This window comes from Bubalus kerabau, chromosome 4 (genome assembly GCF_029407905.1).
Source record: "Bubalus kerabau isolate K-KA32 ecotype Philippines breed swamp buffalo chromosome 4, PCC_UOA_SB_1v2, whole genome shotgun sequence".
NCBI lineage: Eukaryota > Metazoa > Chordata > Mammalia > Artiodactyla > Bovidae > Bubalus > Bubalus kerabau.
Window position 1 is genome coordinate 56,662,546 of NC_073627.1, and position 27,265 is coordinate 56,689,810.

Here is a 27,265-nt window from a genome sequence, read left to right on the forward strand (position 1 = left end):
GGGATAGGAACACACAGCTGGCAGACTACAGACTGGGCTCAGGACACCGAGGGTGCCCAGAAAGGAGAGTCTCCTTTCCAGACCCTACACGGGCACACCCAGAGCCAGAGGGAGTTTGTCCTTAGCAGTTTTCATCTGCAAAAGTCCCTGTAACAAGAGAAGCTGGGGCCAGATGACACAGCCATGAGGGTAAGAGGAGGGGGCTGAGCTGACAAGGTGTGTTCTCGTGAGCCTGGCCTGCACCTGGCCTCCCGGGGATGCTCACATCTGCTCTTCCTCAGCGCCACAGCCCCCCACGGCTGTCTGCACCCCTCACGGCTCTGAAACTGCATTCTTTTATTTGAGCGAACCTTCCCTTCATTTCTAAAGAACTCCAGGGGGTGACGGGGACTTGAAGACACCAGGTCTAGGACGAGTACTCTGCTGACCTCTCTGAGGGTTGGGAGGCTGGCCCAGTCCCAGTCTCTCTGCAGCTGTCAAGGTTCCACCCCACGGAGCATAGCTTTGGGGGCGCTTGGACATGAACAAAACCCTCCTCAGCTTGGCGGGTTCCCCCTCCAGGAGCATGGGAGTCCCGCTTGCTCATGGCTTCCCCGTAAGATTGAGCAGGAACTTTTGCTAGATTATTTCTCCCTCATCCTGGTCCCTGAGGACCCCCATATTTCCCCCTATGACCTTCAGACCAGAAGGCAACAGATGCCAGACCTCATCATCCACATCAGGATGCCTGCAGAGGCCGACCTGCTCAAACCCTGTCGAAAAATGATTTTTTTTTTTTTCCAATACACTCACAACCAACCGTGGCCTTGGGCACGGCTTTTTAAACTCTCAAGTTTTTATGACGGAAAAGTTCACATTGACATAAAAGTAACGAGGAGAGAGTGATGATGATTCTCATGGACCCACTCCTGGCTTCAACAGTGATCAACTTACAACCAACCGCTTCATTTCTTTCCCCACCCACTTACCTCACCAATCCTTTATTCTGAGCCAGTTTTGGCATGCCGTTCACTGTCTCTGTATGTCTGCCCATCTATCAAATGTGAATGGTAATAATGTTCTACCTGCAACTAAACACACTTATCACCACCACTAACACCCATTCTACAAACTGAGGCTTTGAATTGTCACCTCTTTCACCCCCGGCTCTACAAACAACACTTCATGAAGTCACACAAGTTACCTCCCCAGATGCAGTCTTCAGGAATAATTCTGAGCTTCTTCCTGATGGGACCATTCATGAGCTGACTTAAGGGATCCTGCTGGAGCTGTCTCACGTGGCGTTGGAAAAGATGAACTAAAACAAACTGGTACACGGTGAGTCAAAGGACTGGAAACAAGACCAAGAGGCCCTCCCTCTTTTCTAAGCTGCCAGGGATGCTGTGAGAGGGAGGCTTGCACCTGGAAGATGAAAAGTGGTCCCCTGATTCCCCCCAGATGGGGAGAAAGTCAGGAACGTGTTCCAAGTGGAGAGGCTTTATTGACTTTGACTGGTGCATTTTATGTCCTTTGGGGCCAATAAGGTTTTCCAGCACGGCCTAAGGAAATCATGGACCTGAGTCCATGGAAATCATGGACCATGAGTCTAAGGAAATCATCCACCTGAGTGGAACCTGGCAGCTTCTATATAGAGGGAGGCTATCAGGCATTCAGCACCCGCAGTGAAGACAACTCAATCCAGCCTTTAGGAGGCTTAACATTGTAATTCAACGTGTAGAAGCTGGTTTCCAAATTTCAAAAACACCGTGTTAAGTGCAAGACTACCTCATGCATGATCCCATCTATGTGAAATGTCCTGAAAAGGCAAATCTAGAGAGACAGAAAGCAGGTTAGTGGTTGCCTGAGGCTGGAAGTGGGCAAAGAAACTGACTGCAGACAGACATGTGGGATCTGTCTGGGGTGATGCAAATGTTCTAAAACAGGATTGTGGTGATGAAATGTTCTAAATGCACTAAAACCCACTGAATTATACAACATGGGTGAATGTTATGTCAATAAAACGTTTTTATGTCAATAAAACTTTATATGTCAATAAAACTTTTCAAAAAATTGGTAGACGCAGGGAAGCTGAGACATGGTCTCACAACGTCAAGGTCCACTCACCAAGGTGTTTCTGGGTGAATTCTAGACTCGACACCACTCTGGACGCAGAAGAGTTCTTAGTTAAGATGTTATAAAAGTTCACCCCATCTGTGTTCTGAAATACACAAGAAATGAATTGTGTTATTTCTTTTCTTTGTTTATCCATTCCCAGAGCTGCAAAACAGTAAGGTACCTGGCTCCCCATATTGTCTACTGCTGCTGCTGCTAAGTCGCTTCAGTCGTGTCCGACTCTGTGCGACCCCATAGACGGCGGCCCACCAGGCTCCCCCGTCCCTGGGATTCTCCAGGCAAGAACACTGGAGTGGGTTGCCATTTCCTTCTCCAATGCATGAAAGGGAAAAGTGAAAGTGAAGTCGCTCAGTCGTGTCCGACTCTTCGTGACCCCATGGTCTGCAGCCTACCAGGCTCCTCCGTCCATGGGATTTTCCAGGCAAGAGTAGTGGAGTGGGGTGCCATTGCCTTCTCCATATTGTCTAAGGACAGCTTTAATTTTGTACATTTGCTCAGACCAGAAAGAAATAAGCTCTGGAGGCCCCGAGATCAGCAGTGCCAACCCGGTCTCCTGGGGGTAGCTCATCCAAGGATGGCTCCAAAGCCACAGGAGAAAACCAAGAGCCTGTGTGTTAATTTCCAGGAAGAATCTGCAGAGGGTCCTACACACTCAAGTCCTCAACCTGTGGATACTTCCTCCTGGCTCAGTGCGGCCAGAATGCTGGCTGGCAAGGACCCAAACACTCACCTTGGCGGGTCATATTCTTTCTTATAGAATCCATACTTTCAGCTGAGGGACAGGCAAGTCTTGCAGGCTGGGTGGCTTTCTGACCTTGTCACTGCTCAGACTGGTCAGATATATTGTTTAGCTTGACATCATTTCCAGACTTGTGGGCAGTCTCCGGATAGACCCCAGCCCTGACAATACCAACCAAGGTCCCTTCACCCCCAGGGAAAAGCCAAGTAGGTTGGCCCAAACGCGTCCCCTCTTACCTGTTCAATGACCATTTCTGCTTTCTCCCAGAGCCTGGTGGCCTCTTGGTAGAGTTCCTTGCTCAGGGCATCCAGGACTTCCTCTGCAACATTAGACACCTCTGCCAAACCCTGGTCATCTAGAAGAGACTGGAATGCAAACAAGAACACTCCTACTTGGCAAGAGACAGAACTCTGGCATCACTCAGGGTAGGGATGGGTAACAGAAAAAGTGGGCGGCAGGAGCAAGGGGGACGTTCATAGAAAAGCACAGCATAACAAGCGCTGTGTTTACTGATGAGGGAAATGCCAGAAAATAGCAACCAAGACTAGGTGATGGCTATATGGGTGTTCACCATGATCGATCAACCTTTCTGCGTATCTGGAAATGTCTATAATAAAAATCTGGGGAGATTTTAAAATGTGCATGTCTAGTACCTGGAGCAATGGGATAACTGTGTTGATGTTTCTTTAAATTTGTCCCCAAGGCTGGCTGTTGCTTAGGGTTTTCAACTTGATACGGATTATTAAATAGGTCCCGAAGGGGCAGTGTCAACCGCACAGACAAACCCAACTAGTTTGGTCCCTCCTGCAGACAGAGCCAGAGGAAGTCAGCTGGGCTATCAGGGTGAGAGTTTGGACTCGTCTACTTACCACACTGTACAGGTAAGGTCCCCAGGAGAGCACCGAATCTAAAGGACACCACGTAGGGACAGAGTGAGTTTTCTGTGATTGTCCTCCCCTCAAAATACCTAACCAGCTTTCCTCCCAAAGCAGAGAGAGACAGAAGCAAGAAACACAGTGGCTTTGGGTCTGAAGGCTCCTTAACCCACCAGGGCTCATGTCTTGGTGGCTGGGAGGTGGGGTGAGGGTGTGGAACCTTTCTGTTGAGTCAGGGCTAAAGGGCCACATTAATCTGGCCTGATACCGGCCCAGCCAGTGAGTCAGCGCCAGGGACGGCTCCACGGACAGGCCGTGCGTGTGCAGCAGCAGCGCTTATCTGCACGCTTCTAGACTGTGAGGGTACAAGGTGTTTCCCTGCCCTCTGCTCCGCTCTGCTCTGCACCCTGCCCGCTCCTCCAATTTGAGGACACAAGTTTCCACCAAGGAGCTAATTAAGGACGAATACTGATTGCATCAAGTATCTGGGGCTATACTGCCAATCAATTCATTTCAATTCCAAAAGTACACTGAGAATTTAAAGGCGTGAGAACTGGAGTAAAGCCAATGAGTTTTATGAGACAAATATGAGTAAGACAACACCCAACTTCACAGAGAACAGTTGGGCTTGGTTTGGACAAGTTCACAGTTACCGTAACTAAGGCTAGTCCATTGATAGAAGTGCTAAGAAGGTAGCAAGCACAACTTTTTTTTTTCTTATGTGGTTTTCTTTTGTTTTCTGTAATTTTTCTTAAATTGAAGTATAGTTGACTTATATCAATGGAGAAGGAAATGGCAACCCACTCCAGTATTCTTGCCTGGAGAATTCCATGGACAGAGGAGCCTGGTGGTCTACAGTCCATGAGGTCACAAAGAGCTGGACACGACTGAGTGACTCACACACACTTTGACTTCTATCAAGGACCGTAACTTATAGAGCACATTTGAATACATGGCACTCATGCTCAGTAACTCAGTCATGTCTGACTCTTTGTGACCCTATGGACTGCAGCCCACCAGGCTCCTTTGTACATGGGATTTTCCAGGCAAGAATACTGGAGCAGGCTGTCACTTCCTACTCCAATCATTAGGGTAGGGTAACAAAATAGCTTCTCCAAAAGGAGAAAAGAGTAAATGAAAACACAGCCCTTATATATTCAATGTCTCTCTTTTATATCCCTGATAGCCATCATACTGGAGATGTCGAGCAACAGGAACATTTTTAACTTACAAGAGGGCATTAAGATGACACAATGGCTAATACACCACTCCTTTGCTACAAAGCCTTCAACAGTTCCCCCAAAGCCCAAGCATCTCAAAGTCTGTTTCAAATAACCTCACTTCTGCAGGATGTTACCCTAGGTATTAATACAGAAATATGATTTGTTGGCTAAATACCTTTGGGGTTATGCAAAAGACAACGTTTTTTTTTTTTAAACTGCAGGACTTATCAGAGCCTTTAATATGCCTGTGAACCTTGAGGAGGTGGGGCCAGTATTTGGCACTTGCAAAACTTATTTGGCCATGGAGCCCTTTGCATAGCACTTAATTGGGCTGGTATTCTTCAGGACACACCCTGAGAAATGCAGACACACCAGGTTCTTCAGAAACTAGCTGTCATTCTCCTCTCCAGCTAAACCATCAAGCCTGGGCCTCGGTTTCTTATAAAGAATCAACTGCAGTCCTCCAAGGCATCCCATTTCCTGCTTTATCTAGTCCAGGGATTGGCAAACCTTTTCTGTAATGGGACAAACAGTAAATGTGTTTGGCTTTGCAGGTCAGCTGGTCTCTGCTGCAACTACTCAACTCTGTTATTGCAGGCTCCAAACAGATGGCCTGTATTCTACAAATGAATGGGCACGCTAGTGTCCCAGCAAAAAGCTTATTTACTAAAGCAGGGTGGCGGGACAGACTTGACTTAGAAGCCGTAGTTTGATCCTGGATGTGTACCTCTGATGTCCAACAGAACTTTCTTCAGTGACGGAAACGTTCTGTATCTGTGTGGTCCACAACAAGTCCACAGCCACCTGTGGCTACTGGATACTTTGAAATGATAGTAGTGCAGACAAAAGATTTGATTTTTATTGTATTTTATAATATAAATAGTCATATGTGGCTCAGTTCAGTGTAGTCGCTCAGTCATGTCTGACTCTGCAATCCCATGGACTGCAGCACGCCAGGCCTCCCTGTCCATCACCAACTCCCAGAGCTTGCTCAAACTCATGTTCATCGAGTCAATGATGTCATCCAACCATCTCATCCTCGGTTGTCCTGTTCTCCTCCTGCCTTGAATCATTCCCTGCATCAGGGTCTTTTCAAATGAGTCAGTTCTTCTCATCAGGTGGCCAAAGTATTGGAGGTTCAGCTTCAGCATCAGTCCTTCCAATGAATATTCAGGACTGATTTCCTTTAGGATGGACTGGTTGGATCTCCTTGCAGTCCAAGGGACTCTCAAGAGTCTTCTCCAACACCACAGTTCAAAACATCAATTTTTCAGTGCTCAGCTTTCTTTATAGTCCAACTCTCACAACCATACATGACTACTGGATAAACCACAGCTTTGACTAGATGGACCTTTGATGGCAAAGTAATGTCTCTGCTTTTTAATATGCTGTCTAGGTTGGTCATAGCTTTTCTTCCAAAGAGCAAGCATCTTTTAATTTCATGGTTGCAGTCACCATCTGCAGTCATTTTGGAGGCCAAAAAAATAGTCTCTCAGTTTCCATTGTTTCCCTATCTATTTGCCATAAAGTGATGGGACCAGATGCCATGATCTTAATTTTCTGAATGTTGAGTTTTAAGCCAACTTTTTCACTTTCCTCTTTCACTTTCATCAAGAGGCTCTTTGGTTCTTCTTCAGTTTCTGCCATAAGGGTGGTGTCATCTGCATATCTGAGGTTACTGATATTTCTCCCGGCAATTTTGATTCCAGCTTGTGCTTCATCCAGCCTGGCATTTCGCATGATGTACTCTGCATGTAAGTTAAATAATAAGCAGGGTGACAATATACAGCCTTGACATACTCCTTTCCCAATTTGGAACCAGTCTGTTGTTCCATGTCCAGTTCTAACTGTTGCTTCTTGACCTGCATACGGATTTCTCAGGAGGCAGGTAAAGTGGTCTGGTATTCCCATCTCTTGAAGAATTTTCCACAGTTTGCTGTGATCCACACAGTCAAAGGCTTTGGTATAGTCAATAAAGCAGAAGTAGATGTTATTCTGGAATTCTCTTGCTTTTTTGATGATCCAACAGATGCTGGCAATTTGATCTCTGGTTCCTCTGCCCTTTCTAAATCCAGCCTGAAGATCTGGAATTTTATGGTTCATGTACTGTTGAAGCCTAGGTTGGAGAATTTGAGCATTACTTTGCTAGTGTGTGAGATAAGTGCAATTGTGCACTAGTTTGAACATTCTTTGGCATTGCATTTCTTTGGGATTGGAATGAAAACAGACCTTTTCCAGTCCTGTGGCCACTGCTGAGTTTTCCAAATATGTTGGCATATTGAGTGCGGCACTTTAACAGCATCATCTTTTAGGATTTGAAATATTTCAACTGGAATTCCATTCCCTCCACTAACTTTGTTTGTAGTGATGCTTCCTAAGGCCCATTTGACTTCGCATTCCAGGATGTCTGGCTCTAGGTGAGTAATCACACCATCATCATTATCTGAGACATGAAGATCTTTTTTGTATAGTTCTGTGTATTCTTGCCACCTCTTCTTAATATCTTCTGGTTCTGTTAGGTCCATACTGTTTCTGTCCTTTATTGTGCCCATCTTTGCATTAAAAGTTCTCTTGGTATCTCTAGTATTTCCCATTCTATTGTTTTCCTCTATTTCTTTGCACTGATCACTGAGGAAGGCTTTCTTATCTCTCCTTGCTTTCTTTGGAACTCTACATTCAGATGGGTATATCTTTCCTTTTCTCCCTTGCCCTTCGCTTCTCTTATTTTCTCAGCTATTTGTAAGGCCTCCTTGGACAACCATTTTGACTTTTCGCATTTCTTTTTCTTGGAGATGGTCTTGATCCCTGTCGCCTGTATGATGTCACAAACCTCTGTTCATAGTTCTTTAGGCACTCTGTCCATCAGATCTAATCCCTTGAATCTATTTGTCACTTCTACTGTATCATCATAAGGGATTTGATTTAGGTCATACCTGAATGGTCTAGTGGTTTTGCCTATTTTCTTCACTTTAAGTCTGAATTTTGCAATAAGGAGTTCATGATCTGAGCCCCAGTCAACTCCTGGTCTTGTTTTTGCTGACTGTATAGAGCTTCACCATCTTTGGCTGCAAAGAACATAATCAATCTGATTTCGGTACTGTGGCTATGGTTACCACATTGAACTGTGCAGATCTTCTTGAAGGCATGAAGCAGGTCTGTGTATCTTTCCTAGCACTGAGCACAACAGGTGCTCCCTAGCAAGCAATTAATAATTGCACATGGAAGTGAACAGTAATCCTCCTCCAAAAAGGGAGTACTTCTGGGGTGGAAGAGCGATACGTAAGGTGCACCTAGACAAAGGGATTCAGGGCTGGGCAGACAGACTCATAAGGGCAGGTGGGTCATGCGAGCTGAATTCGGGAGGTTTGGGACCAGACAAAGAGCACATGCAAAGGAGGAGGCTGACCTACTGGTCCCAAGGAGGGACGCACGGCGACGGCTAAGTGCTTGCTGCCTTCATGTGCGTCCTGGGTTTAGCTGTGTGACTTCAGGAAAATTGCTTAACCTGAGTCTCAGTTTCATCACCTCCAAACCTGGGACCATAACACCAACCATCCCATGGAGATGTTGTTAAGCTTCAGCAAAGTTAACACATATAAAGTGTTTAGTATTGTTAACGCAGCTGTGATGAGACCCTCAAAGGACGCGGAAGGCCAGTTCTGTCACTCTGAGCGAGACAGCTGGCAGGATGCCCGCTGACCCCTTAGGTCTCGGGTCAAGGCTTCTGCAACGTCACAGTGTCCTAGGACGTTCATCCAGAAAGGACACACAAAGGGCAGTGCTTTTCACAATGGGGACTGAGGATGTCCCTGCCAGCCCAGTCGCTCCCAGTGCAGGAGGCCCAGGTTTGATGCCTGGTCAGGGAACTAAGACCCTGCACATCGTGCAGCTCAGCCCCGCCAACACACCTTTCCCCAACCCCCACCCCTGCCCCCTGCCAAAAAAGAAATCCGAAAATGTCCTACTTACCGATGGGAGAGATCCAAGCGTCACCCAGAGCAACCCCGGCAAAGTTGCACTGGATGGTCTTTTGCTGAATAGCCTGAAAGAGAAGCCAAGAAACATCCTTGTCAAGAAGACCTAGGGGCCTCCCTCCCTTCCTCAACAGGAGGGAGTCAGGCCTTAACACACGGCCTTTCCTGAGCACAGAACGCTTCTGCCCACCCGGGATGCTCTGGGGACCCAAAGACCTCAGACATCCACTAGAGGACAAGGGTAACTGTCCTGCCGCCCACCATCTGCAAAATGAATAGGAACTGTGAAGTTCTCCCAAGGGTGTTGGCAGGATTTGTGTGGGCTCTGGTGTAGCCCCTGTCTTCTTTAGAAGGGACACATGGAATATACAGAGTATAATCTTTACAAATTGTAAATCATTATATTGTACATGAGAGTCTTCCCTATGGCTCAAATGGTAAAGAATCTGCCTGCAATGCGGGAGACCTGGCTTCGATCCCTGGGTTGGGAAGATCCTCTGGAGAATGGAATGGCAATCCACTTAAGTATTCCTGCCTGGAGAATCCCATGGACAGAGGAGCCTGGGGGGCTGCAGTCTGTGGGATCACAAAGAGTCGGACACGACTGAGCGACTAACACTGCCTCTACTATACTGTACGTAGGGAGCATATAATATTGAACATCAATTATACTTCAATGAAAAAAAAAGGTCATACAAGTTCACTGTAAAATATTTACTCACAGAAGGAGACAGGAGAAAAATGTGAAAAAAACTTTACCTCTGCCCCACCATGAGTTAACCACAGTTAACATGGTATATATTATTCTAACTTCTTCCTTTGGTTTCATAAACATATATATATTTGTATGTGTATATATACACAGATCTACCCATTCTTTCCGATGGCTGCAAACTGTCCATCATGGAAAGATCCATGTATTTCACTTAAGTAATCCTCTATAGATAATAATGCTCAAAATTCTCCAACCCAGGCTTCAACAGTAGGTGAACCATGAACTTCCAGATGTTCAAGCTGGATTTAGAAAAGGCAGAGGAACCAGAGATCAAACTGCCAACATCCATTGGATCATTGAAAAAGCAAGAGAGTTGCAGAAAAATATCTACTTCTGTTTTATTGACTATGCCAAAGCCTTTGACTGTGTGGATCACAATAAACTGTGGAAAATTCTGAAAGAGATGGGAATACCAGACCACTTTACCTGCCTCCTGAGAAATCCATATGCAGGCCAAGAAGCAACAGTTAGAACTGCATATGGAACAACAGACTGGTTCCAAATTGGGAAAGGAGTATGTCAAGGCTGTATATTGTCACCCTGCTTATTTAACTTATATGCAGAGTACATCATGAGAAATGCAGGACTGGAGGAAGCCCAAGCTTATCAATAATCTCAGATATTACACCACCCTTATGGCAGAAAGGGAAGAACAAGTAAAGAGCCTCTTGAAGGTGAAAGAGGAGAGTGAAAAAGCTGGCTTAAAACTCAATATTCAGAAAACTAAGATCATGGCATCTGGTCTCATCACTTCATGGCAAATAGATAGGGAAACAATGGAAACAGTGAGAGACTTTATTTTTTTGGCCTCCAAAATCACTGCGGATGGTGACTGCAGCCATGAAATTAAAAGACGCTTGCTCCTTAGAAGAAAAGTTATGACCAACCTAGACAGCATATTAAAAAGCAGAGACATTATTTTGCTGTCAAAGGTCCACCTAGTCAAAGTTTTGGTTTTTCCAGTGGTCATGTATGGATGTGAGAGTTGGACTATAAAAAAAGCTGAGTGCTGAAGAATTGATGCTTTTGAACTGTGGTGTTGGAGAAGACTCTTAAGAGTTCCTTGGATAGCAAGGAGATCCAACCAGTCCATCCTAAAGGAAATCAGTCCTGAATATTCATTGGAAGGACTGATGCTGAAGCTGAAACTTCAATACTTTGGCCACCTGATGAGAAGAACTGACTCATTTGAAAAGACCCTGACGCAGGGAATGATTGAAGGCAGGAGGAGGAGGGGACGACAGAGGATGAGATGGTTGGATGGCATCACCAACTCAATGGACGTGAGTTTGAGCAAGGTCCGAGAGTTGGTGATGGACAGGGAAGCCTGGCATGCTGCAGTCCATGGGGTCGCAAAGAGTCAGACAGGACTGAGTGACTGAACTGAACTGAACAGATAGTCACTGAGCTTGTTTTCCTTTTATGGACTTTGTAAACGATGATGAACTAAACATCCTCTAACACACATGCATGTATAAGTATTCCCACAGGACAGACTCTTAGATGTGAAATTATTGGTTCAAAAGGCACATACATTTTATAAGCAGACAGATATAGCCAAACTGCCCTTTTAAAAATGATTTACCAATTTTCCTTCCTAACAAAGGTGAATGAGCGCACTTACTTCCCTGTTATTCAGTCGCCTAGTCACGTCCAACTCTTTGCGACCCCATGAACTGAGGCATGCCAGGACTCCCTGTCCTTCCCTATCTTCCGAACTTTGCCCAAGGTCCTATCCACTGTTTTGGTGATGCCATCCAACCATCTCATCCTCTGTCATCCCCTTCTCCTTCTGCCCTCAATCTTTCCCAGCATCACAGACTTTTCCGAGTCAGCTGTTTGCATCAGATACTGGAGTTCCAGCTTCAGCACCAGTCCTTCCAACAAGTATTCAGGGTTGATTTCCCTTAAGATTGACTGCTTTGATCTCCTTGCTGTCCAAGGGACTCTCAGGAGTTTTCTCACAGTTTGAAAGCATCAGTTTTTCGGCCCTCCGCCTTCTTTTCAGTCCAGCTCTCACATCCACACATGACTACTGGGAAGACCATCGCCTGGACTATTCGGACCTTTGGTGGCAGAGTAACGTCTCTGCTTTTCAACACTGTCTAGGTTTGTCATAGCTTTCCTGCCAAGAAACAAACTTCTTACTAAAACTGGGGGTTACCAATTTTCTAAAATATTTGCAAATCTCACAGCTTTGATTTACTAATAAAAGTTGAACACCGTTCACATGTCCACAGACTGTTTGCATTTCTTCAATAAATTATTTCCCCATATCTTTTGGCAAATTTATATTATGATATCCTTTTTTAAGTGGATTTATTGACATGAAGACTTTTTCTATTATATATTTGTGAGTCTGTATATATATCTTTTAAAATTATTTATAGAACTCTAAGAAGTTTTAAATTTCTAGATCTAAATTATGTCAAAATTATTCTTTTTGGCTTTTCATCTTATGAAAGAAAACTTTCCTACCCGAGATTATAAATCTTTTCTTCTATATTTTCAAGTACTCTTATAGTTCTGATTTTTACATTAAAATTTTTAATCTATCAAGAACTGCTGTTCTGGACTTCTCTCGTGGTCCAGTGGTTAAGACTCCCCCTGCCAATGCAGGGGACATGGGTTCCATCCCTGGCCTGGGAAGATTCCGCATGCCTCGGGGCAACTAAGCCCACGAACCACAACTCCTGAGCCCTGCAGCTCATGAGCCGCAACTCCTGAAGCCCACACACCCTCGACCCGTGCTCCACAACAGGAGAAGCCAACACAATGAGAAGCCTGTGCACCGCAACGAAGAGCAGTGTCTGCTCATCGCAACTAGAGAAAGCCCATGTGCGGCCACAGAGACCCAGCGCAGTCAAAGCAAAACACTGATGTTTCATGCAAGGCAGGAATCTAACTTTACCAACTTCCAAAGTAATAGCCATTTGTCTTCAAACCATTTGCTGAACCTTCTGTCTTTCCCTCAGTGATATGAAATACCACCCTATCATTTATATATGATCTTATGTAAGTATGATATATATGTATCATACACATACAGTCACATGCATATACACACATATATACAAGTACAGATAAAATATGCTTCCAGACTCTTTGACCTGCTACATTTATCTGCGTTTGTTGCTTCACCAGCACCACATTGCTTCTCTCAGCTCAATAGCTTGTTTAATACTGGAACTGTGCCAACTTCACCATTCTTTTTGAAACTTTTTATGGTCATTCAGATCAGATCAGTCGCTCAGTTGTGTCCGACTCTTTGCGACCCCATGAATCGCAGCACGCCAGGCCTCCCTGTCCATCACCAACTCCCGGAGTTCACCCAGACTCACGTCCATCGAGTCAGTGATGCCATCCAGCCATCTCACCCTCTACAGACTTACTCTTACTTTCCATGTACAAGGTCTTATTCAAAGTATATCTAATTATCAGGTGAGTACAAGTAACAATCAGTTTCGGTCTGGAACCAAACAACAAAGTCATCGTCCCTGTTACCTTATAAAGTTCTAGAGCGATGCCAGCAGCCATCTTTCCTCCATAAGACTCTGAGAAAATGTAGAATGGAATCCTCTAGGAAGAAAAAGAATTTATAAAGAATTAAATATCCTGAATGCCTTTTTTTTTTTTTTTTTTTTCCTGAATGCCTTTTAATTCACATGAATCCATTTCAAATTTCTACTGCATGTAATGGCCAGGCAAAACAAATCTGCTTCTGTTGATCTTTCCTCCCATATCTGATTTTTATGTGTCAGGAGAATACTGGGTGCAGGGTCATTCTTTCAAGCTAAAACCATCTTTAGAGACGACAGAAACCCACAACCTGATCCCTGGGTACAAAAAAGTTTTCTCTGGAATGAGCTGGGCGTGTAACTCTTTGTGGGTGTTTGCACCTGATGGATTCAGTGCTATGACTGCGAGCCCCTCGCTGAGCTGTTTCTGAGGCCCCGCTTACCTCGAATTCTTTGTGGAGATCAAAGAAGCTCTTCAGGAGAAATATCATGTCTGATACCACGGTGGCCAGGTCTCTGGCGTACGCATTGGTCTTGTTCACATAACTGAATCCGGCGCCCACGGGGTTATCCACAAACAGGAGGCTGGCCGACTGGAGCTACACGCCACCCCAGGAAAGTCAGATGTTGCAATCAGCCAGCCAGTCCCCAACCATCTTTTGATCATCTTTTGTGAGCTCAACAAAAGCCACACATGTGAGGATATCAGTGTGGTTATGGTCTGTTATTAAAATGGGTTCTAAAAAAATCTGGACTAGGGACACGGACTAGCACAGCAAAGAAAAGGAGAGCCAAGAAGGGAAAGTCACATATGCATGGGGACTGAGGCATCCAGGCTGTCACTTTGATGCAATATGAACGTCCTGGATGTAATGCCCTAGCACAGGGACAACTGTGCGGTGTCAGTCTGAGCAACAGCTCAAAGCAGAAGGAGGAGGTCTGGACCACACATGTGTTTTCTTTAAGATGAATCCAGTTTCCACGTTGGCTGGCTTTGCTGAACACTACAAAAACAGAATTTATTCTACTACCTTTCCCACAAAAGTTTAGAATTTTATATCCTGAAGGATCCCTAGTAATAACACAGTCCAGCCATGTCCTTTACTGTTTAGGAAATCAAAGCCCAGAAAAGGCCCAGGACCTGTCCAGGGTCACAAAGTTGGATAGGTAATGTCAGCATCAGGACCAAGGGCAGCTTCTCCTCACTTCCTGTTCCAGCTCTCTGCCCCAGTCACGTGACTCTCTCTGTCATGGGAGGCTTGGGGACAAGCCAGAGGGGCACTCTGCTACTGCAAGTGGAAGTGATATTTCACCTGGAAGCATGTGTAAGAATGTTTCAGGCTGAGGGAAGAGCCTGTGCAAAGACCCTGAGTCAAAAGTAAATCCACTTGAGGACCAGTGTGGAGACAGACAAGAAAATCAAAGGACTCTGAGGGGCGCTTCAGGAGGAGGTGTTCCTGAAGTGCGTCTCAGGTGAACATGGTGAGCTGGGTGTGACTGGGTGGCCCCAGGAATGAAGTCGAGGCCCAGGAATCGCCCTTGCAAAGGCCTGAAGGAAGAGGGCACTGGAGAGGAGCTGGGAGGTGTGACTGGGGGCAGCAGGAGCCAATTTCCGTGTCGGAAACTGGATCTGATCTTTTGGGAATCTGAAGACGGTAAACGAAGGAGGGACTGGCATTGGAGAGTTTCATTTGTGTGGCATGTAGATTACAGGGTGGGAGTGGGGGAGACCTTTGAAAGCACCCCTGAAAGGCAGTGAAAGAGGGGTGGATGAAAAATATTAACAACCTTGGGTATTAAACACAGAGCTACAAAAGGACCCAGAAATTCCCCCCCAAACTGAAACTGCAACCAGTATTTGTACGCTAATGTTGCCTGCATTACTCATCACAGCCAAAAGGTGGAAATAACCTAAGGGTCCATCAGCAGATGGGGGAGGGGCAGAGGCACAGAGCAGAGGGTGGCCACGAGCCCAGAGCAAAACCCCCACCCACCGAGCCCCTCAGCATCGGGCAGCCTGGGGGCAGAGGTCGAGCGTGGGGACAGCGGGACGGACCCCAGACTGGAGGGAGAAGAACAAGGGAGCCGGGGGGGTGGGGGCTGGTCAGAGAGGGGCTAGGTGAGGAGGTGAAGCTGAGAATGAAGGAGCAGCGCAGAGTCAGAGAACGAGAGAGGCATCAAAAGGGCAGAAGACAAGGGGTCTGAGGTCTGGAGGAAGACAAGCACTGAGATAGGAGGGAAGGAGAAGAAAGAAAGGACTGGAGGTCGTGGCCAGAGGGTGGGACTCTGGTGTCTGAGACTGTAGCAAGGTCTAGCACCTGGGTAATGCCAAGGCCCAGGTGTCTGCGAGAGCAGACGGAGGTTTCTGCAGGGAAGTGGAGAGAAAGGTCACGGAGTTGGGAAGGTGACCGGTGTAGGACAAGCTGCCTTCAGAAATGGAAGCAGCTGGTGGAGAGGAGGCCTGTGGACAAGCACCCAAGGCCCCCCTGCATACAGAGGAAGAGGGCGGGGGCAGGGTGGAGCCCCTCAACCTGGGGATGGGATGGGATCAGGTGGGGCTCAGTCTGCGAGAGGCCACGTGGCACTGAGAGTGCGGGGCCTTCCTCACTGTACCCAGGTGGTCTTTCGTGGCTGGAGATTCCTATCAAGCGGCCCGATTTCCTCAAAGTTTCCAAAGCCAGTGCTGGAACCACCTGGACCACCCTGAGGAAGAAAGAAAGAAGCAAAAATAAACTCGGAGAAAATGTCTGTTAAACCTTCATCATTACATTAACGACCACACTCACTGTAAATGATCTATGACCTGGCGATGGCTGGGTCAACCTTACACACAGGACACAGCTGGCCCACTGAGCCAGGGATGCTGAAAGTTCAGCTTCTCTGTGCACCGGTGCCGAATCACATCTCAGAGACAGAGTTGTGGGTGAAGTAGGACAGGGCAGCTTTATCACTTCACCAGGTAATGGGGGACACAGCAGGCTAATGCCCTCAAAACCAAGCATCCCAACTTGGGGAAGACAGTGACAAGTTTTATATTAACCGAAATTGTCCAAAGAGGGTGTGATCAGCTCATGGACACTCTTCTCATGGGTTGGTGGTAAGGTAAGGCGTCAACCTCATCAACCTTCAGGTCCAACTGGTCTGGAGTCTACATGCTGGAGGGCGGCATATTATAATTAATCATCACCTTCTCCTACCTGGAGGGTGTTTCAATATAAGCAAAATAGTTCAAAGGTATTGTCGTATGTAATCTTTGATGATGCCTTCATGGATCACTGCCGTGCTGTGGCAAAGGGGCCTGTGTAACTCAATGAAGCCATGAGCCATGCCAGGCAGGGCCAAGACAGGTGGTTCACAGTGAAGAGTTCTGATGAAATGTGGCCCACAGGAGGAGGAAATGGCAAACCATTCTTGCTGAGAAACTTATGAATAGTATGAAAAGGCAAAAATATATAACACTGGAAGATGATCCTGCCAGGTCAGAAGGTGTCCAATATGCTACCGGGGAAAAGCGGAAAGCAATGACTAATAGTTCCAGAAAGAATGAAGAGACTGGGCCAAAGTGGAAATGACGCTCAGCTGTGGATGTGCCTGCTGATGAAAATAAAGTCTGATTCTGTAAAGAATATTGCATATGAACCTGGAATGTTAGGTCCATGAATCAAGGCAAATTAGAAGTGGTCAAATAGGAGATGCCAAAAGTGAACGTGGACATCTTAGGAATCAGTAAACTAAAATGAATGGGAATGGGTGAATTTGATTCAGAAGACCATTATATCTATGATTGTGGGCAAGAATCCCTTAGAAGCAATGGGGCAGCTTTCACAGTCAACAGAAGAGTCCAAAATGGGGTAATTAGATGCAATCTCAAAAAAGGTAAAATGACTTCAGTTCATTTCCCAGACAAACCATTCAAAGTCACGGTAATTCAAGTCTATGCCCCAACCACTGATGCCAAAGAAGCTGAAGTTGACTGGTTCTACGAAGATCTACAAGACCTTCCAGAACTAACACCAAACAAGGATGTCCTTTGCATCTTAGGGGACAGGAATGCAAAAGTGGGAAGTCAAGAGATACCTGGAGTAATGGGCAAGTTTGGCCTTGGTGTACAAAATGAAGCAGGGCAAAGGCTAGCAGAGTTTAGCCAAGAGAACACACCGGTTACAGCAAACATTTTTATCTAACAACACGAGAGTTAACTCTACACATGGACATCACCAAAAGGTTAAAACCTAAATCAGACTGATTATATTCTTTGCAGCCAAAGATGGAGAAGCTCCATATAGTCAGCAAAAACAAGACTGGGAGCTGACTGTGGCTCACATCATGAGCTCCTTATTGTAAAATTCAGACTTAAATTGAAGAAAGCAGGCAAAACCACTAGGCCAATCAGGTGTGATCTCGATCAAATCCATTATGATTATACAGTGAAGGCAATGAATAGATTCAAGGGATTGTATCTGGTAAACAGAGTGCCTGAAGAACTATGGATGGAGGTTCATAACATTGTACAGGAGGCAGTGATCAAAACCATCCCCAAGAAGAAGAAATGCAACAAGGCAAAGTGGTTGTCTGAGGAGGCCTTACAAATAGCTGAGAAAAGAAGAGAAGCTAAAGGCAAAGGAGAAAAGGAAAGATACATCCATTTGAATGCAGAGTTCCAAAGAGCAGCAAGGAGAGAGAAGAAAGCCTTCCTCGGCAATCAATGCAAAGAAAGAGAGGAAAACAGCAGAATGGGAAAGACTGGAGATCTCTTTCAGAAAACTGGAGATATCAAGGGAACATTTCGTGCAAGGTTTGGGCACAATAAAGGACAGAAACAGTAAGGACCTAACAGAAGCAAAAGAGATTAAGAAGAGAGGTCAAGGATACATAGAAGAACAATGCAAAAAAGGTCTTAATGACTCAGACAACCATGATGGTATGGTCACTAACCTAGAGCCAGACATCCTGGAGTGTGAAGTCAAGTGGGCCTTAGGAAGCATTACTACAAACAAAGCTAGTGGAGGTGATGGAATTTCAGCTGAGCTATTTGAAATCCTAAAAGATGATGCAATATATCAACAAATTTGGAAAACTCAGCAGTGGCCAGAAGATTGGAAAAGGTCAATTTTCATTCCAATCCCAAAGAAGGGCAATGCCAAAGAATGTTCAAACTACTGCACAACTGCACTCATTTCACATGCTACCAAGGTTCTACTCAAAATCCTTCAAGCTAGGCTTCAGCAGCACATCAATCAAGAACTTCCACATGTACAAGTTGGATTTAGAAAAGGCAGAGGAACCAGAGATCAACCGCCAACATTCACTGGATCACAGAGAAAGCAAGGGAGTTTCAGAAAAACATCTACTTCTACCTCATTGACTATGCTAAAGCCTTTGACAATGGGGATCACAACCAACTGTTGAAAATTCTTAGAGAGATGGGAATACCAGACCATATTATCCGTCTCCTGAGAAATCTGTATGCAGGTCAAGAAGCAACAGTTAGAACTGGACATGGAACAACTGACTTGTTCAAGATTAGGAAAGGAGTATGACAAGGCTGTATCCTGTCACCCTGTTCATTTAACTTCTATGCAGAGTACATAACGCAAAACACAGGGTGAATGAATCACAAACTGGAATTAACATTGCTGGGAGAAATATCAACAACCTCAAACATGCAGATGATACCACTCCAATGGCAGAAAGTAAAGAGGAACTAAAGAACCTCTTAATGAGGGTGAAAGAAGAGAGTGAAAAACCAGGCTTAAAACTCCGTATTAAAAAATCTAAGATCATGGCATCTCGTCCCATCACTTCATGGCAAATAGAAGGGGAAAAGATGGAAGCAGTGACAGATTTTATTTTCCTGTACTCCAAAATCACTGCAGATGGTGACTGCAGCTATGAAATTAAAAGATGCTTACTCCTTGGAAGGAAAGCTACGACACACCTAGACAGCATATTAAAAAGCAGAGACATCACTTCGCCAACAAAGGTCTGTAGATTCAAAGCCATGGTTTTTCTTGTAGTCATGTACAGTGTAAGAACAGGACCATAAAGAAAGCTGAGCACTGAAGAATCGATGCTTTCAAACTGTGGTCTGGAGAAGACTCTTGAGAGTCCCTTGGACAGCAAGGAGTCAAACCAGTTAATCCTAAAAGAAATCACTCCTGAATATTCACTGGAAGGACTGATGCTGAGCTGAAGCTCCAATACTTTGGCACTTGAAGTGAAGATGCATTTCACTGGAAAAGACCCTGATGCCGGGAAAGACTGAAGGCAAAAGGAGAAGGGGGTAGCAGAGGATGAGATGGTTTGATAGCATGAGTGACTCAATGGACGTGAATTTGAGTCCACTCCGGGAGATAGTGAAGGACAGAGGAGCTTAGTGTACTACAACCCGTGGGGTCGAAAAGAGTGGGACAGGACTTAGTGACTGAAATATAACAACATCCTTTGATGATGAAACAGGATGTTACCCCAAGGCTGCTCTTGATGGTTTGTTTCTCCCTGGTCTCGCACCCCCTCCCTTCCTTAACTATCAACTGCTTGAATCTGCCCACTGGAACTCAGAGAAGGTTATGGAGGCTGAATGAAAGCAGTTTCCTATAATCAAAGAAACGAGGAACACAGGAAGGCCTTATGCTCAGGAGCCCGACAGGGCCCTCACAGGGTCACCAGGGACGTCTGGACTCACTGAGCCCCCTAGTAACTGCTGAAGTCTTGCTGATAGGAGGTGCCCAGGTCAAGCATTCCCAGAGGGTGCTTTCCTATCTTTGATTCTCTGAGCTTGAGCCACGGCCTGATGTAGGGTTTGCTGACTTCAAGACATCTCATCCAAACACTCTCCCTTTGCAGACGAGCAGTAGGGCCCATGGAGGGGACGTGTAATTAGGGCTGCCACCGGGACTGGCCTTGTGACCCTGAGGATTTACAAGGGACCCAGACCAAGGGGCAGTTTGATCAAGACGATCCCCAGGATACAATGCAGCAAACACAGAAGTCCCAGGGCAGGAAGCACTCAGTCCCCTGGGTGGCCGGGGCGAGGCAGGATTCAGGGCAGAAGCTCAGGGCTGGAGCCTCAGAATATAAGAGGCAGAGGTTCTCAGGTCTAAGAGAAGGGAGGAGGTCCTTCAGGAGACGGTGAGGGGAAAAGGATGGTTGGTGCTTTTCTGGATAAAACCTCAGAGGCTGGGAGGCCCAACAACCAGCCTCAAGTAAAAGGATACCGTCTCCCTGTTCAAGATGGATAGGAAACGGAGATACGCAAAGATGGAAGGAAACAGCTCAGCAAAACAGAAGCCAGGCCAGTCTACAGAGGGAAATCCGAAGGAGAACAAGGAACAACACAGAGTCAGGGCTCAGGGGTATGTAAAGGACCCCGACAGGGAAAGACGTTATGAAACTACCTAATGTGCTGAAACTATGCCAAGCTAACGATTACAAAACTGAGAGGTTATAAATCTCTTTAATTATATGCACTCTATACCCTAAGATTTCCTAATGCAGCAGTAAAAAGCTCACAAGTCAGAGGGAGCTGTTCATTAAAGTCATATTTAGAACAGCAAAAGGGTGCAACTCCAATGTCCCCCAGCAGGGCAATGGGTTAGTAAACCACGATCACCTAAACGATGGAATGTGACACTAGGGTCATAAACCATGAGAAATTATGTGACAACATTGAAAAATGCATGCAACACACAGTGAAATGAGCAAGGGTCCTCACCACTGACAGAATGAAAAGACCTACTGAACGGGAGAAAATATGTGAATGATATAACCAAAAAGGGCTTAATACCCAACATATATAAACAGCTCACGCAACTCAGTATCAAAAACAACACTGATTTAAAAATGGGCAAAAGAACGTTACATTTTTCTAAAGAGGAAATGCAGATGGCCCGTAGGCACATGAAAAGATGCTCAGCATTGCTAATAATCATGGAAACGCAAATCAAAACCATCATGAGAAATTACTTCATACCTGCCAAAATGGCAATCATCAAAAAGAACAAAAAGAACAAATATGGAGAAAAGGGAGTCCTTGTACTCTGTTGGTGGCAATATAAATGGGTTCAGCCATTGTGGAAAAGAGTATGGAGGTTTCTCAAGAAAACTAAAGCTACAGCTACCACATGATCCAGCAATTCCACTCCTAGGTATATATCTAAAAACAACAAAGCCACGAATCCGAAAAAATACATGCAACGCAATGTTCATAGCAGCCTTATTTATAAATAGCCAAGATATGGAAGCAACCTAAGTGTCCATCAGCAGATGAACAGATAAAGAAGATGTGGTACATATATACAACGGAATACTACTCAGCCATAAAAAGAACAAACATTTGCCATCTGCTGCAACATGAATGGGCTTGGAGGGTATTATGCTAAGTGAAGTAAGTTAGAAAGAGAAAGACAAATACTGCATGATGTCACTTTTATGGGGAATCTAAATAATACAACAAACTACTGAATATAACAAAAAAAACCAGACTCACAGCTATGGATGACAAACCAGTGGTTATCAGTAGGGAAAGAGGAGGGGGGGAGGGGGCAATGCAGGGGAAGGGGATTAAGAGGTACAAACTACACGTGTGAAATAAGTAAGTTACAAGGATATATTGTGGAACATAGGGAATGTAGCCAATATTTTCTAGAACCATAAATCGAGCATAATCTTTTAAAAGTTGTGAATTACGATATTGTATACCTATAACTTGGAGAAGGCAATGGCACCCCATTCCAGTACTCCGGAAAATCCCACGTACGGAGGAGCCTGGTAGGCTGCAGCCCATGAGGTCGCTAAGAGTCGGACACGACTGAGTGACTTCACTTTCACTTTTCACTTTCATGCATTGGAGAAGGAAATGGCAACCCACTCCAGTGTTCTTGCCTGGAGAATCCCAGGGACGGCGGAGCCTGGTGGGCTGCCATCTATGGGGTCACACAGAGTTGGACACGACTGAAGTGACTTAGCAGCAGCAGTAGCATACCTATAACTTATATAATATTGTACACCAATTATACTTCAATTTACACACACACACACAAAGAGTAAAGGTCCTTGGAGTGAAAGCTGGGCCCCTTTACCCTAGTGGACTTGCTAGGCTGGGATAGAACCAAAGCGAAAGGGAGGGAGGCTGGAACCTCAGGGGTGTGGTCTCTGTGGGAGAAATCCCATTTTCCTGTTTTGTTTTACTCAAGACTGTATTACTGCAAAATCGTTTCTGCCTAGAACTTTGCGATGGGGCATGGCCCAGGGCTGTGCAGTGACTCTGTGGCAAATGTGTCAGGGGACAAACTGAAACACTTTAAATGACTTGAAAGTGTGCTTAAAGCAGCGCATGACATCACTCAGAGCTACTCCACTCAGAGGACACGACCTAAGTTCTCAAAGACCCGCCCAGAGAAGCTAGTGTCCACGTTCTCAGCAGGCTGCTGAAACAGAGCCTCTTTGAACCTGCATTAATTATCTCTTTCTTACACCTACTCTTTTCAGCTTCCCTTGGGTTTCTGGGGGATGAAGAGCCAGTTCATTAGCCAGCTGAAAACCATCAAATAACATCTCAGCTCACAGTAATCAAAGGTCACAAACCGGATGGTTTCCAGGGGCCAGAGGCGCACCTCAGGGAGCAGAGAGGTCAGGTGTGGCCACTTGTCAGGAGCTCCTGCTTGTCGGCAAGCGGGGTCCCCACCACTCAGCCTTGGGAAGGCAAGTTCAGCCCCCGAGTCATTAGATTTTTGGAAAAAAGGAGGAAATGTCCTGACTGGCACTGTTGGCAACTCATTCAAATAAAACAATCGCCCTAGTCTGCGCTCAACCAAAAGGAAAAGGTCTGCAGTTTCTGAAATTCAGTGATTTTCACACTGCTCCCAGAAGCCCAGAAAGTGCCTGAGGGGCTGCAGGACCAGGGGAGGCTGAGTGGGTGGGCTTGGCGCTCCGCCCCCCACCTCCACCCAACACTGCTTCCTTCTGCTTTGGCTGGTCTGTAAGCTTTCACTTGGAGTGGAAACAGTTCTGCTGATTAATAAAACGTTTGAAAACCACTGAAATCTCCCAGATTAGAAAACCAAAGCCCAGAAAAAGGGAAGTGTTTTGCCTCAACTATAAGGGGCAGTAAGGCAGACCTGGATGTGCCCACTGCATGGACTTCGCTGACAGCTCTGCCGTGTCTCCATCTCCAGCCCCCCGGGAGGTGCAGAAGTCCCCTGGGCCACACAGACGCCTTCTTCTTCGGAGGCATTTTTCTACCTGCACCCTCAGCTGAGCTCCCAGGGAGAATACTTGCCATAATCCTAAGAGAGAAAGGCCCCTCCCTGCAAACTGTTCATCTTCAGTATCTCATCAATAACTGTGTATCCCAGAGGGCTAATAAACACATGAAGAGATGCTCAGCATTGCTCATTGTCAGAGAAATGCAAAGCAAATCTACCATGAGATATCACCTCACTCCAGACAGAATGGCCATCAACAAAAAATTCACAAACCTCAAGTGCTGGAGAGGGTGTGGAGAAAAGGGAACCCTCTGGCACTCCTGGTGGGAATGTAAACTGATACAACCACTATGGAAGACAGTAGGGAGAGCCCTTAAAAAACTAGGAATAAAACCACCATATGACCCAGCAATACCATTTCTAGGCATATACCCTGAGGAAACCAAAACTGAAAAAGACACATGTACCCCAGTGTCCACTGCAGCACTATTTACAATAGCCAAGACATGGAAGCGACCTGGTCGACAGATGGATAAAGAAGCCGTGCTACATATATACAACGGAATACTGCTGCTGCTGCTGCTAAGTTACTTCAGTCGTGTCCGACTCTGCGCGACCCCATAGACGGCAGCCCACTAGGCTCCCCCGTCCCTGGGATTCTCCAGGCAAGAACACTGGAATGGGTTGCCATTTCCTTCTCCAATGCATGAAAGTGAAAAGTGAAAGTGAAGGCGCTCAGTCGTGTCCAACTCTCAGCGACCCCATGGACTGCAGCCCACCAGGCTCCTCCGTCCATGGGATTTTCCAGGCAAGAGTACTGGAGTGGGGTGCCATTGCCTTCTCCGCAACGGAATACTACTCTGCCAGAAAAAGGAACACATTTGAATCAGTTCTAATGAGGTGGATGAACCTAGAGCCTATTATACAGAGTGAAGTGAGTCAGAAAGAGAAAGACAAATATCATATATTAATGCATATATATGGAATCTAGAAGGATGGCACTGATGAATCTGTTTGCAGAGCAGGAATGGAGACGCAGACATAGAGAAGAGACTTATGGACAAGGGTGGGGAGAAGAGGGGGAGGGTGAGATGAATGGAGAGAGTAGCATGGATGCATACACGCTAACATATGTAAATAGGCAGCCAATGGGAATTTGCTATAAGACTCAGAGAACTCAAACGGGGGCTCTGTAGCAACCTAGAGAGGTGGGAATGGTTGGGAGGTGGGAGGGAGACTGATGAGAGAGGGGACATATGTACACTGATGGTTAATTCACATTGGGTATGACAGAAATCAAACCTTTACAATACTGTAAAGGAATCATCAATCAATTAAAAAAAAAAGTCTGTATCCACTGGCAAAGCTGGGAGAACTGGGAAGCTGCTTAGGAATAACAACATTTTGGGACGAACTGACATTTACATCTCATGGGGATGAGGACCAGGGCACCCCCACATACTGGTAAGCAACCCGGCATCCGAGCCAGGTCGAGCCTGTAGTTTCCAGAAGGTGAAGCAAGACTTCGTTCCTCAACCCCTCCCTAGATTGTGGATTCCAGGTGGGTGTGGGCCAACTTCTGAGAGACATTTTAGGAATGGAAGGAAGGATCCTCTGCCTGCCCCTCAAAGAACTTTCAACCAGTTTCTAGTCTTCAATCCTACCACCAGAGCTCAAGATTAAAATGCAAATGTACTTTAAGGAGAAGGAGAGGGTCCAACACTCAACACTGATACAAAAGGCTGATTTCTTTCAAAATATCAATTTTCTAGGGCACGGAATTCAGGTCGAGGAAAGGACTGGGGGGATAGGGAGATGAAGGGCTGGTCAGGATAGCTCAGTTTTTGCTTTGGAACCTTCTAGAAACACTTTGCATCAGCATATTGTCAAATGTGACTTTAAGAGCATCTGGTAAGGGTTCCTGCCCCTATCTGGTTTGGGTTTAGTAGAAAAGGACCCCAGCAAAAGGCCAGAACCGCTCACTCTCTGATTTGGCTTCCTTGGCAATAACACTGCCTTCATCTGCCTCAGAAGGATGCTGAATCCTCAAGTCTAGGAGACCCCTACCTCGCTGCTGAACCACATCAGTTCTTCTCTGCTGAGCTGTGAGCCTTTAAAGGTAAGCAAGATGGTAAGTGGGGGAAGCCTGGCCTCAACCTCAGGTCAGGCAGTAAAACTTTTACCTGAAGCCACATGATCAAGGGCAGTTCTGAGAAGTTCTTGTGGGAGCTGGTGGCATAATAGAGCCACCAGAACACGTGGGCATCCTTCCGGACAGTCACATAACCCCAGACTTCCTTGCTGTCTTCCGGGGGCTGGCTGACGACAGCTCCTGAAACAAACACGGTTTTCCTGAAGAATGTCCATGTCCAGGTAAATGCCACGCCTAGGAGGGACGGCTGGGCTAGGCTGCAGGTCATTTGGTTTATGTTAATGTATTTACTTCAATACATTGTGGAGATAAAGGAAAAAAATTCAACTTAGATTGAATAAATTTTCAACTTATGAAAAAGCAAACCCAACTTAACAGAGGCCCAGGGGGCTGTAAACTTTCACATTTTCCTCTACACCCTCTGTAATGTTTGGATTTTTAACAGGAAGGCATGAAACATGCTCATAATTGTTTAAAAGAGAGAGAGAGATTTACATTTAGGGGAAAAAAGAAAAAAAATCTCAAAATGCATCACATCGATTTTGGTTTCTCATTTAGTATACAATTAAAGAGGCATCGACAAGTTAGTGGGGCAAAATTACTCAATATATTATGCCAGGGCAACTGTTAGCTTTCTTGAAGCAAAAAAAAAAAAAAAAAAAAAAAGAAATATAGATCCTCTCTTAACACTATTAACCAAAATGAATTCCCAGTGGATCAAATATTTCATTTTTAAAATTTAGATGTGAAAAAAATATGAAAATAGAGTTGAATGTTTTTTGATCTCTGGATGGGGAAATGATTTAAGAGACTCCCAGGGACTATAGAGCAAAATAGCGAGTGTTGAGGACAGAAACTTGTTACATTTCCATACAATGAAAATAAAAGGCAAAACAACAAATAAAGATCAGAAATAAATACGAAGAAAGGTACTTCCTTAATCATTAGATCAATTAAAAAATATAAGATCTTTGCAACAATCAAGATAGCTGACAATTCCTAGCACTTAGTAGGCATTCAATAAATAACAGTAGTCATAACAACAACAAGATCCTAATAATTAAATGGATAAATGCCACAAGAAAATAATTCATGAAAACAGAAATATGAATGTCATAAATACGTGAAAAAAATCACTAATATTCAAAGATATGAAAATTAAAGCAATAATGAAGTCACTAAAAAATCTTTGCTTATTTGACAGATGGCTGTGGCTCTATTTGCATGAGTCAGGAGACTGGCCTCACCACTGTGGGCAAAAGTGCATACTGGCACAAAATTTTCTGAGGAGGCAACTTGGCAGAAAATTTATAGAAGCCATACATATATTCTTTAATCCCACAACTCCAATTTTCCTCCAATTTAGAGTTAACCAAAGTTAACTTTTTTAGCATTTGCAAAATATGTATCAGAAAAGAGTAGGTTAAATACATTAACTATGTCACCTTTGCTAAAGTAACAACCTCCAAGCTGTGACACCTTGTCTTTTCTCAAATACCACTCTGTGGGTAAAAAAGGCTAATGTTAAACTGTGACGAAAGCATGATCCTGGGTTATCAGAGTTTTCTGCCTCTACTTCCTCTTTTTTGAATTTCATGCCTCTGTGGCAAGTAAAAGGACAAAAACTGGTCCCCAAGATAAGAAGAGTAGGTGAGGAGAAAATGTTGTTTTGAAACTTAATAAGGATGGAGA

At 45.2% G+C, this 27,265-nt stretch overlaps 1 protein-coding gene across 3 annotated transcripts in view; it reads right to left on the minus strand.

Moving 5' to 3' along the window:
- The window catches only part of SCPEP1 (serine carboxypeptidase 1), a 33,130-nt gene that overhangs the window by 4,304 nt on the left and 1,561 nt on the right, over positions 1–27,265 (minus strand). The window contains exons 2-10 of one of the 3 annotated variants that reach the window (XM_055577558.1): positions 25,605–25,753; positions 15,830–15,919; positions 13,660–13,815; positions 13,203–13,277; positions 8,919–8,991; positions 3,721–3,758; positions 3,088–3,216; positions 2,104–2,197; positions 1,184–1,297 (exon numbers count right to left, since the gene is read on the minus strand). In XM_055577558.1, the coding sequence (XP_055433533.1) occupies positions 1,184–1,297; positions 2,104–2,197; positions 3,088–3,216; positions 3,721–3,758; positions 8,919–8,991; positions 13,203–13,277; positions 13,660–13,815; positions 15,830–15,919; positions 25,605–25,753 (918 nt within the window). Of the gene's footprint in view, positions 1–1,183; positions 1,298–2,103; positions 2,198–3,087; positions 3,217–3,720; positions 3,759–8,918; positions 8,992–13,202; positions 13,278–13,659; positions 13,816–15,829; positions 15,920–25,604; positions 25,857–27,265 lie in introns of those variants that run through there. The other 2 variants (XM_055577556.1, XM_055577557.1) reach the window with 2 other exon arrangements.